This window comes from Chaetodon trifascialis, chromosome 2 (assembly GCF_039877785.1).
Source record: "Chaetodon trifascialis isolate fChaTrf1 chromosome 2, fChaTrf1.hap1, whole genome shotgun sequence".
NCBI lineage: Eukaryota > Metazoa > Chordata > Actinopteri > Chaetodontiformes > Chaetodontidae > Chaetodon > Chaetodon trifascialis.
This window is the reverse complement of record NC_092057.1, coordinates 2,787,963-2,800,767: the sequence shown is the minus strand read 5'-3', so window position 1 is coordinate 2,800,767 and position 12,805 is coordinate 2,787,963. Positions and strand designations below refer to the sequence as shown.

Here is a 12,805-nt window from a genome sequence, read left to right as displayed (position 1 = left end):
AGCAGAGTAAATATGACTGATGAGCTCTTACGATGCCATTGTCTTTCCTCAGGCTGATAAGTGGCTGTTACTGTGCGTCCATGAATCATCACCCACACACCCAACACACACATTCACATGCACGGTCACACACAAGAGTTAGTCATTTACAGCATCTTAGTGAGCGCTGTAGTGTGTGGTTTATTTGTGTGTATACAATGCGCACCCCACACTTGCAGAGTTAGTTTGATTGGACTCGGGCCAAGTTGCAATCGTTATTAATGCTGATTAACTGCAAATGGCAAAGTGGAGGGAATGCAGTGATGAGAGAGGGCAAGAGACAATCAAAGAACGGGACTGAAGAAGGGAGAGCAGATAGAGAAACATAATGAGGGTAGAACAGAGAACACACGAAAATGCAATCTCCAAAGAACAGAAGACCAAAGTGTGGAAGAAATGGGCAGATTGGCAGAGAGAAAGTGGAGGAGAATGGAAGGAAAGCCGGCTCACACAGCAGAATTTTTGTCCTAACATTTTCTGATGACTAATTTATGAATAAAAGCAGAGAAAGTGAAAGCAAGATGGATACAGACAGTTCTTAGATTCAGAGGTTATTCATTAATTCATGAAAGCAAAAGACTGAAGGAAAGACGGAGGACTGAAGATTAGGAAAAAGAGCTTAAGAATGTGCAGAGAGAGAGAGAGAGAAAGAGAGATCCACCGAGCATAGATTCTTGTCTTGTTTATTTATTCATGTATTCATGGAGTTGAGAGAATTTTGTCATTCATCTGAGCAAGGCAGCTGATATCAACATTTCCACATTATAACCCTTACAAGTTTGCTGCGTGCACTTACAGAGCAATGGTAGCTGATAGCTGTCATTTGTTTGTGTTGCACGCATGTACCCGTGCTGTATCCCGAAAAAGTATTGCCTTGCTCCTATAATAACTGGACCCGGTCATGCTATATGGTCCTTTACAATAAAAATCCCCTCAAATATTCTACAAAATCAGTCTGAGGTGTCCCAGGGTACTGATGTGTTACAACACAGGCCGTTTGATTTAACACGTCGGTTTTACAGATCTGTATTCTGCCATGTTCAGCAAATATGGTGCCTGTGATGCTGCAGCAGAATTAGATGGATTACAACAGATCACAGCAGAGCGCTTACACCATCCAAGGATAGCAAGTATTAACCAAACAGAGTGAAGAGAAGTGGTGAAAAGTGCGTATGAAGTGCTCGGCCTGTTTGTGATGGAGTGCGAGGATTTAGAGCAGAGTGGATTGTGATGCTTTTTGATTCTGTCAGTCAGTGATGGAAACAAGCTGCTGTACGTTTCCTTTGATTTAACATGATTGAAAGGACGAGTGTGTAAGATTTAGGGGATCTATTTTCAGAATATGGCAGAGACAGAAAACAGTGTCCCATAAGCATGTTTTCATTAGTGTATAATCACCTGAAAATGAGCCGTGAGGGAGCAGGTTGTCCTCCACAGGGTCCACCATGTTCACCGCCATGTTTCTACAGTAGCCCAGAACGGACAAACCAAACACTAGTTCTAGAGCAGTGTTTTTCAGCCACTGTGTCGCGGCACATGAGTGTGCCGTGGAAGATTATTCAGTTTCACCTGACTGGTGCTGTAAGGCTTAAAGCACCAATCAGGTGAAATCTTCCTGTGTGTCTTTCTTCAATTCCTGCAAGAATATCAGCGTCGCGTTCAGGTTTCACACTGAGGAAGTAAACTGAGACTAGATGTTCATTATATTTCAATAAATCTACTCTTTGTGACATTTTTGTTTGGTGGTGTGCCGTGTGATTTCTCTAATGTAAAATGTGTGCCGTGGTTCAAAAAGGCTCAAAACACTGAGCTAGAGAGTAACTTTCGCATTGTTCATGAGCTTCACGGTCACTTATGAGCCGGCACCTGGTGGCTACATTTTTCCAGGTTTCTAGTCCCGCCCCCACACCCTGCACCCTGTTATTGGCTGGTGGCTTCACACCCCCTCCTCAAAGGTACAGAAACATCCCAAATACAGGGTGCGCCTGATACGCCGCCACAGACTTCTTCTGAGTCTTTACATTGTTCTTTAGGAAAATCCTCCACATTCTCCCTTTATCTGAGTGTGCAGAGCAGCTGTCAGACGGACTGCCTGCCTGACCGATGCAAATTCAATTCAACAGCTGTCAGTGAAGAAGTCTATTCACAGCCAGCTATAAATTGTGTGTGGCATTTGAAAGGTGGAGTTGTAAACCTTTCATTGGAATATTTAGTTCTGCTTGAAGTGTGCATACAAAACGGATTATTATTCTTCTTTGATTTATTACATCTTTAAAAAAAACCTCTCCACCAGGAGGAAATAATAATAGTCCTCCGCCTGCTTGTTGTTGACCGAATTCAGTGCAGCTCTCAGCATGAATGTGACAGAAGCATCTATTCAGACTTTTAGTCAAAAGCGTTTGCAGCAAATGCAAAGGAACAAACTTGGAGACTTTTCTTTGTGCTGGAAGCTGAATTATCTGATTTCCTTTTGTTCTTTCTTCCAGTTATTGACACTGTCCCATTTGCCAGCTGGTAAAGGCAGTTACTGCCAAATTATGAAGTTATCTTGACAGAATAGCTTTTTGAAAGCTGCCACTCTGCAGTTAAGTCACGCTTTAGGTGTATTGAACGTTGGACAAAGTGATCAGAAGCATAATAAATGATCAGTCAGACAATCAGATGCAACTTGAAATGGACCGAGTGGATCATTTCTAATCCAGTCTCCTTTCATGGCCAAACATGGACACATGGACCCAAAAGAAGCTGGAGGAAGTTTCTTCTCTCACGCCTGCATTCAGCCTTTCACTGAAGCTGTCATTGGTCATGTGATTTCCTTCTTTTTCCGTTATCAATGTTATTGCAGTTGTATTATAGATAAGCCTCGTTACAGTTCTGACAACTTTTTTTATCCAATTTTGGCATTATGCATATTTTTATCCCTTTGTGCAGAAGTCTTTCTAAAACATTATTTGTCTGCTGTTCATTTCTTTTGATCCGTCCCTTTGAAATAACTGGCCACGCTGCGATGCTGCAGTCCTCCTCTGCTTTTTCATTAAGTGCTTATTGCACCTGGTTACTGCAGCACCAGTAGGCAGAGGTGGTTTTATTTCAAAGAATTTGCATTGCAGTGCACAGACTACTTTTCTTTTCACAAATAACATTATTATGAGCACAACAATCCTGCAGGTTTTCTCCAATAAATGTTTTGTACGAATACATAAATTGCAGTGTTGACTGTGACCTTCCAGTGTCAGCTGGATGACTGGAAAAGTCTTTGTAGTTCTTTGTGGGTTTGAGCAAAGTCTTGTTCTATCTGTTCTCTATCTGCAGAACTTCCTGGTGCACCATCTAACTTAGTCATCTCCAACATCAGCCCGCGGACTGCAGCACTTCGGTTCCGTCCCGGCCCTGACGGCAAGACCGCCATATCCCGATGGATAGTCGAAGGCCAGGTGTGTGTGTGTTTGTGTTTTAGTGTGTGCATGTTTACTTTTATGGTCACTGCTAATTGTGAAATCATGTAACGCAACACATCAGGTCGTGAAGGAGGATGGAAAGGAAGAGGCGTGGAGAGTGGTCTACCAGAAAGACAACCAGCCAGATGCAGACACACTGGACATCCCCGACCTCACTCCGTTCACCCAGTACAGGTGAGCAGCGCACGCAGCCTGCACGAGCATACAGCCCAGTGCAACCGCATGCACACACACACCAACTCACTCACGCTGATCTCACTCTCCACCAGTTTCTGCAGTACAGCAAGACTCGAGTGAAGTTAGATAAATCACACAGACACACAGAGAGACAGTTCCATCTGAGACTTTTCTGTTTGTCAGCACCTTCACAGCTGCTGCATGCAGATCCTTATTACCCTCCTGCAACTAGCTAGAGGGAAGGGGGGGGGCACGGGGGGGTGAGGGCAGGGGAGAAGAAAGGTGATGAGAAGGCGGGAAGGGCAGCAGAGAGCATTAAAGAGGAGACGAGACAAAGGGATAAGAGACAAGGAGAATAGGAAATGAAGCAGGAGAGAGCAGTGTCTGTAATCCCTGCTCAAGGGCTGTGGGGAACCCACACTTTATAAATGTGATCTATTGTCACTCCGAGCAGCAGCAACTCTTCGTCCTCTTCCTCCACCTCTCTCTCTTTATCAATCTCTCCATCTATCTGCTGTGTTTATCTGTCCGTCTGTCTGTCTCCGCTTCTTGCTCTCTGTATCTCCGCCTTTATCTGTAATGGGATTGCAGTGTGTGAGTGTGAGTGTGAGCGCGTGTGTGTACGTGGCACACTCGGGGATTATGCTGTCACAGGCGACACCGTTGGGACGTTAGATGAAGTGATGCACTTGTCTGTGTTTCTTATCCCCCGCTTTAAGTCCCTCTTTACACCCTGCTCTCCGTGTCCCCATACAGGGACGAGGACTCATAGATGTAGTCTCTGACACGCTCACGCATTTTATCGCTCACACTCACAATGACGCACGGTTGCATTTAGAAGTAACAAAAGTACCAAACGCTCCCCCGTGGCTGTGTGCGTCAACAGGTCTGCATAGATATGTCTCTTTTTCCGACTATATGTTCTTCACACGGCGTCAGTGGCCTTTTCAGACATCCCGTGATGGAGAGTTGCAGCTGAAGGATGCCATTTTTTCACAAATGCCTTTACTGGCAGTGAACACAGCAGCCAAAGCAGTTTTTCTTCTAGCTAGCCTGACTTAAAGTCCCGAGTATGGGCCGAGAGCCAAACACACTGCGTCCTACATTTCCCATAATGCAATTCAATATCATCTTTTTTTTTTCAGTTAATGGTCACGTCTCTGCTGTCTCCAAGACCGTGCAGATTAACCCTGATGATGTCACTATGACATCACTGGGGTGATTTTTCAAACCCTGCAGACCCACAGTACACATTGTACACATTATACACGCAGTAATACTCAGGAATACTCCTGAAACTGAGAAACTTGTGTGGAATGAGTGGAGCGTCCCGGTAAGCTGTGCTCTCTGTTCTCACCAGGTTCAGGATGCAGCAGGTGAACATTGTCGGCTCGAGTCCCATGAGCGCCCCCTCCAGGCTGATTCAGACCCTACAGGCCGCCCCTGACACACACCCCGCTAACCTCACCCTGCTGTCCGCCACACAGACCAGCCTGTGCTTCAGATGGAAGGTACTGAAGCAGACACACACTTAACTCTGTCACACGTTTTCGCCGTGCTTTGCCTTCTTGCAGTCTTTCAGACGGTGCTGATTTGACTGATGTCTTTATTTGCTCTTGTATCTGTGTGTTTTCTCTTATTTTTCTAACAGTGTATATTTTTGCATGCGTGCACTCCCCAGCAGCAGCCTGTACAGGTTAAGTGGCTGACAGCCTGTAATCAGTGTCTCTCCTTGTTATCACCGCTAACACTAATCTGTCACATTTCCCATTGACTGTGCAGGCCGCTAGCAGCACACACTGCAATGTAATTTTCTCTTTACTGTCTTTTCTTTTTTGCTCTTGTTCCTGCTCCTCATCCCTCCCTCTCTCTTTTACTCCCCCCTCCCTTCTTCTATTATAACATAAACGGAGAACAGAGTATTTTCCATTTAAGAGTTGGAATGAGAAAAAGAGCCTGTCAAATCAGACACAGACACTGAGGCGCTATGGGCTACCTGTGCAGCATGCTAATGGGATTTTACCTGCATGTTAGCGCCCAGCCTGAGCTATGCTAGTTTTTCTGATGTAATGGAACCATCACAATGGTTTTAGCTAAGGTTATTATTCTAAGCTGCATATTAAGGGTAATAAAGCTAATGTGACATTCTGTATTACGGCTCCTAAATGCTAAGCTGAGCTAAATCACTGGGGTATTTAAAATGGCTGGGTGTCACACTACTTTATCTGCAGCGTGGTGCAGAGCAGCCACTGTTCAGTGCTGGTAAAAACCTTCTGTGGAATTATGTACTGTAAGCAAACTGAACTTCTGACTAACATGGTTTTAGGGCTCTGAATAATAGGCGGCCGTGGCTGCAGTTTGCTTCACGGCAGAGTAGAGAGGGTGAGCTGACAGAGAAGATGTATAGACAGGAAAAGGAGGGAGGGCGGCAGGAAATGAGAGTGGAAGCAAGCAAAAGAGGATGAATAAAACAGAGAGAAGAGAGTGATCGAGAGAGAAAGATCAGGAGATGGGATGTCAAAGGGGAGAAGACAGTAAAAGGTTTTTAGGATGTACTTTAGAGGTTGACACCGTCACATAAATAAGCGTATTCCTCAGAGCTACAAAATGCTTTTCCACTTGAGTGTGTGTTCTGTGTGTGTGTCTTGTTGTTTGTTGTGTGCTGTGTCTCTTTATATCATATTCTGTAACCACAGGAGGCCACTGAAAATGTTCTGCATTATATCCTGTGAAAATGATGTTATATATCAGATTTGTTTCAGGGTTTAAAGGCCCAGAAAAACCTCTTTTCTCAATCAGCTCGTTCCTGTGACTGATACGGTCCCACATGATGTCACCGTTTTCTGCCTATGTTGTTGATTATTTCACATTATTTTTTTTGTTTTGCCGGTAAATGTTGGTGTCACATGTTTCTGTGAACCAGTGAAAGTTTAACAATGCTTAAATCAGCATGTGACGGCAGTTGGTCGGCCATTTTGGCAGCTTTCTACCCAATCTGATCAAACCACAGCCACTCAGTTCTGAATATTAAACAGCAAATGTTGCTGGTTTGGCTGTGAATAACTAAAGTTCCAGAGAAGTACTGTTTTTTTATATAGATAATGTGCTGTGCGATGTGTCTCTGATGTTGTGTGGATTGTGTTTTTGCAGGCTCCTCTGAGGACCTAAAATGTTTCTCATAAATACACTGAGGGTGTCCCCGCATGTTGGCTGTGAGGAACTGTGTCAAACTGTTTCATAGACCAGCAATATTCTGTGTGTTAACCAACTTATCATTTTATTAATCACAGTTTTACCAAAATTGGTTTCTCGTTCAATCGTGCTTTCAGGCCTTTCTCTGCATGGACAGTTCTTCTTCCATCAATCAGAGTCAAAATTAATTAATTTCAGTGCAGTGACAGCATCGGGAGGCCAAGTGCTGACACATTCAAAGATACTTGCACACTCCAGCACGGGCACCCTGGCACTCATTTATTAAGCCGCTGTGGAACAACGTGCACAGTATGGACAAAAAATCACACCAACACCTGCTAATCAGACCTGAGCTGACTTCAGTCCTTGATAAACAAGGTTAGATTTGTTAAAACGTGTATAACTTAACAAACAATCATTTGGATTGATGCTGTTACTGTAAGTATGGCCACAGCGACAGTAAACTGCAGACTCACTACAAGAAGCACACAAGAATAATAACTGGAAAACACCCAGAGCTCACATTAACTTACTTGTCCTTCAAACAAGTCAATTCACTTTTCTGCAGATCAATTTCATGCTCATTTAGAGTTTCTATAACACACTATATGAGCTGTAACACACATGTAAGATAATTCACTCAAGTAAACTTCCCAGTGTGAAACTGCACTCAGATTAATATAAGAAGTAGGTCAATGTAAATGTTACTGTAGCACTTTTTTATGATAATAATATATAACATGTTACATAGTAGCACTATTAGATAAACAGACGCGTTTCTTTCTCAGTGAAGTCTCAACCAAAACAGGACAAAACTCAGATAATTGCACAGAAATGAGCAGCAGTAAATAAAACAGCGACGGACGCTGCAGCAGGTGCAATAAGCGCTATTACAGAAATGAAGCCACCTGCCACTTTAACAGCAGAATGAAACATCGCCGATCCCCATAAACTCCACTGCAGCCACAGCCAGCAAACTCGCATGAAAGCAGAGAGAGATCGCAAAGATCACAAAGAGATCGCACCGCTGCGTTTCTGAGCACCGCAGGGGTTGTTGGTGTTTCACTGCACAGTCAGCAGCACAAAGAGTACCCTCCTATCTGTTCTGCCATGACATCATCAGCCTCACCAGGATGAATTAGCGGCACGTTTTTGTCTTCTGCTTTCTGTTTCTCTCTCTCTGCCACAGGCGTTTAGCTCAGACCGTAGATTCTTTCTGCTTTTGAGTCTTCGAGCTGTCAGACCCAAATAAAGAGGCCGTATTTACTCACATCTGATTCAGTGAGAGCAGGTCACAATTCTCCAGGTGCTTAGCTAATACGATCAAGTGAATTACGCAGCTGCTAACATTGGCTAGCTCTTGTCAGACCAGGTGGGACGCCCCCGGCAGACTCCTCTTTGTCACAGCGCACCCAGTCAAATTAATCTCTGCAGCTGTTGACAAATTCTCCTTCTCTTTCTGATTCGTACGGCGCTGTTGTTCCTCGCGATGCTTTCCCAGGAGGAACATCACCCGACTGTTACTCTGAGGTCAAATTAGTTTGAACTGCGAACGGTTCCTAACTCCTGATTGGTCAATCAAGGCAATCTGGGATGGATGTATTGAGGGGAGACAAAATGAAATGATTTCAAATGGGGACTCTGAACGCGTTCATTTGACCAAACAGACGAGTAATGAGCGGCACATAACGCGACTTTTTACTTGTCTGGTGGGCGAGTGAGTTTGGCCTGCATAACACCCACCCTCCAGGTGGACAGCCTTAACGTGGAGCCCTGACCTTCCTCCCTGCTCTCAGCCTCTTCCAGAGTCTGAATACAACAGCAGTCCAGAGACGGTGGGATACCGGCTGCGTGTGTGGAGGACAGATGGCCGGGGGGAGGACAGAGTCGAGGATGTGGAGGGAACAGGGGGGACCAGTAAGGCCACAGTGGAGGGTCTGAGTCCCTGGACTCAGTACCAGGTGCAGATACAGGCCTACAACTCCATAGGACCTGGACCGTGGAGCAACACTGTCGCCGCCCGCACCGCAGAATCTGGTACGTACACAGAAGTCATTCACGCCTGTTTGCAAGCGTCCAGCAGAGCTGTCAGGTACAAGAAGGCAGATGGAGGAGGAACCAAGTGCTCCAATTACCTCCCTGAACCTCCTCTCATCCTGCCGCCTCTCTGCCCTCTGCGCTCTCCTTCTGTTTCAGTCAGGGGAAGATTGACGGAGAGGGAGAGGGAGGGGGAAATGATTGAGATAAAATCGAAGATAGTTTCAGGGAGTGAAGCGGCGCTGAGCTCTGTGTGTTCACTTCCCATCTAACAATGAACCTCGGCTTCGTTATGCGTTCACCAGCAGCAGACCAGCGAGGGGACAGTTTGGTCCACAGGTCCACCATCACTTTAAATCATGTCTCAAAAGCTCTGCTGAATTTACTCTCATTTTAGTCGAGAGGGGACCTGCAGGTGTGTGTGTTCGACATACGCTTTGTTATTTTGTTATATTGTCCCATTTTAAGCTTCTCTAACCTAAACAAAGTGGTTTCGTTTGATCGACCTGAGCCTCGTGGACTTGACCTTTGATGACGTCTTGCTGAGGTTGGATTTGTTACACAGAATTTATTGATCCGAGTTGTCTGAAGGAGAAGGTGACAGTTGGTGTGATGTGTGGTCATCAGTGTTGTTTATCAGTGCTGAATGACTGCAGGCGTGACGCTTGTTTTCTCTTCTCGCTGTCTTGAATGAGAAGGGCTTTTGTTTTTGCATAATTTTTTACAGACACAATAATGAGATTTTGTTGATTGAATGGTTGTTTTGCTGTTTGTCTCACCTTTTCTCTGAACTGCAGTTCCTTTCTCTGGATAACCCAGCTCAGTTAGCGTTGTTGTTGTGTTTTTGAATAGAGAAGGGTAGTGTGCAGACACAATGACAGTCTGTCACGATGCCTTTAAATCAACAAAACCCAGTTAAAGAACTTTGTGGAAACTTTAAGGATGTCGGCCGTGCCTCGGCATTCAGTCTGACGCCTGTGTGACAAAGAAGCAGGAAACATTTTGCTCCCTTTAACACTAACATTCAGTCAGAATTTAGAACCCAGATGCTGAAGGAAAACTAATATTTCGTTCTCTCTAACGGGCTGCTTTGCTGTCAGCTACAGGTCCGACTTCTGCCTCCGTTAGTCGGCCTTAACTGAATTTACGCTCTGTGTTGTGGTTTGTCCCTTTCTGAGATAATCTGATGAGCGATGAAGGTCAAGGTCTATTACGGAGCATCCTCCTACAATTTGGCACTCATGAAGCTTAGATCTAGAGTAGAGTAGAGTAATGCATCACAGGTTACACTATTTTTATGTGACTTTCACCAAAATGAGCGCAGAAGTACGATTAGTGCTGTAACTGCCCAGATATTATGGTCTGTGATAGTAACGTTACTGCTGCTACATCCGCAGCACACACTGGTCCCTAAGGCAACATTAGCTCACCTTATGATCGGTTTGGACAGACATTTTGCTGACGAGCTTGATCAGACATGTTTTTCCTTCTTTCGTCTCATCAGATTCGCTCTCATTTAAATTTGTGCATTTCAGCCGCGTCTCACTGCGACCTGAAGAGTTTATTAATGCTGCGAGTCTGTTTTAATGCGTTATGTTGAAATATTAGACAAGTCGTATGTCTGTCCTTGTGCTGGTTTTCCCTGTTATGGACATAATGTGCAAAAATAGATATTTGAATGGTTCAAACTTGCAGGTTTTTTAAAAGGAATAAATGAGTGTGAGTTTCTTAATGGAACAGGACAAACGCTACACCAAAAACTCATTTATTGTGTGATTACGAGTGAACCTGACAAACTCATGTGCTCCTCATTGAATTAGGTTCAATAGAAAATGCTTTGTTGGTTTTAAGATTGTGATTGAGAGCACAGAAATGTGAATCCTAAGAAAAGAAAACAGCAGAGTTTGGCCTGACCAAGACAGAACGCAGAGCCTGACATAACGAGAGTAATTTCAGTCTGCTGTTGTCACAAAATTTTCATTTAATTCATGCTAAAATGAAGTGACTGTGATTATTTTCAGAATGTCACAGTAAGATGTTCAAAACAATACAGTTAAATTATCCATTTTTTGAAGACATCAGTACAGTTTTCACTTCAAAAGGACTGGAAGGTGTGTTCAGTACTTGGTCAGTGTTGAATTATAGTTCACTGTCGGTAATGACGGAGTGTGTGTGTGTGTGTGTGTGTGTGTGTGTGTGTGTGTGTGTGTGTGTGTGTGTGCGTGTGCGTGTGCGTGCGTGCGTGCGTGCGTGCGTGCGTGCGTGTGTGTGTTCTCTAGTTCCATCTGGATCTCCGGTGAACGTGACTGCTGAGGCTTTGAGTTCCACCAGGATCCTGCTCACATGGTCTCCCCTCCCTCTGGCACACAAGAATGGAGCCATACTTGGATATAAGGTGTATAAAACACTCAAACACACACACACACACACACACACACACACACAATCAACCCTGGCATTCTCACTTGCCCCCCTTTGCCCGTTATCCCCTCCTCCAGCACCCTCACACACACAGATATGCACACAAAAATCTAATGTAAGACGAATATGACGTAATAGCGTGTAAGTGCTCCAGTTTGTTCTTCCCACATTACTGCTTTTAAAAACACCCGACGACAATGAGTACGTTTGGGCGTGTGTGTGTGTGTGTGTGTGTGCATTCATATGAGAGAGGCTTTAATGTTTAATACCCTTTCATAATACAACAGTTTATATCATGTTGTCGTAGAAACAATGGCTGGATTATTCATGAATGAAAAATGGACAATAATCCATAAAGCCTGTTGGTTTTGAAAAGTGTTTTGTTTATTCGAAATTTAAAGCATAAACTGCAGCTCCTGTAGGAGAAGGTGATTTGTTGAGCATGCATGCGTTACGTGATTGTGCTTTGGAGATTGTGCATTAGTATTTAAGTCCAGACTTGCAACCCACTTCAACAGCATCGCCTACAGTCTGTCCACATCCACCAAATTACAGCTCGTCCCTGTCTTGTTCCTCCAAACTGAGTTGGAGAAGTCTGTGTTGCTGCTGCCTCCGAATGGAAGCAGCTGACATGCTCTGGCGTGCGGGTTCCTTAGAAAACTGAATAAATACTATTGATGGCGAAGTGCAAGGTGCACTTCTTCTTCCTGCGTGCACCGCTTACTGGCAGCCACATTCCTCCTTTTACAGCCGACGTGGTTCCACCTGCTTTTTGTGGGCTCCTACGCACATCCTCCAGGGCTTTATTACCATGTACTCCACTTCTCGTGTGCTTTTAAAATAAAGAGAAGGCACACAGCAGTTGTCTTTATTTTTGCTGTGTTGCTTTCTCAGAGGCACATAAGTAGCGCCTGGCAGCATCCTTAGAAAAGAAAACTGAACAAAGAGAAAGCACGTACAAATTATGTTTGCCAATATAAAAGTGGCATTGAGTTTAATCACCACCCAAACAAAATATAGCAGAACAAAGCTTTAAAGGGAGGATAAATATCCTCAATCTCGCAGACATGGCTGTGTTATAAATACATACATGTAGAGAAGAAAACAGCCTGTGACGGTGTGATGTAAACCAGTAGCATCCAGTGTTTAAAAATGTAAAATTCAGGTCATATCATCCGCCGTGCCCAAAGCACATCACACTCCCCATCTGTCTGTTTTTTTGTGCCCTCCTGAGGATCACACTGAGCGGTGTGCCTACCATGTTAATAGATGAGAAGCGGCTGCCAGCAGCAGCTCTTCAACACCTTCCATCCCCAAGTAGATGTCGAACGGCTCCTCTGCCTCCTTCCACGCACTGCTAAATCTATTTCTGTTTTTAGAATCTGACATTTTCCTTCAAAATGGCTTTAAGTGTGACGTGGAGTTCATGAATATGATAAAAAAACTGAGAGGAAGAAAAAGCAGGTATTGACACACGTTCC

General features: G+C 44.3%; 1 protein-coding gene across 2 annotated transcripts in view; it reads left to right on the top strand.

The window, feature by feature from the left end:
* Positions 1–12,805, top strand: part of sdk1b (sidekick cell adhesion molecule 1b) — a 234,843-nt gene that overhangs the window by 187,028 nt on the left and 35,010 nt on the right. For both annotated transcript variants that reach the window (XM_070981407.1, XM_070981414.1), the window contains exons 23-27: positions 3,352–3,473; positions 3,559–3,671; positions 5,035–5,185; positions 8,663–8,903; positions 11,183–11,298. In XM_070981407.1, the coding sequence (XP_070837508.1) occupies positions 3,352–3,473; positions 3,559–3,671; positions 5,035–5,185; positions 8,663–8,903; positions 11,183–11,298 (743 nt within the window). The remainder of the gene's footprint in view (positions 1–3,351; positions 3,474–3,558; positions 3,672–5,034; positions 5,186–8,662; positions 8,904–11,182; positions 11,299–12,805) is intronic.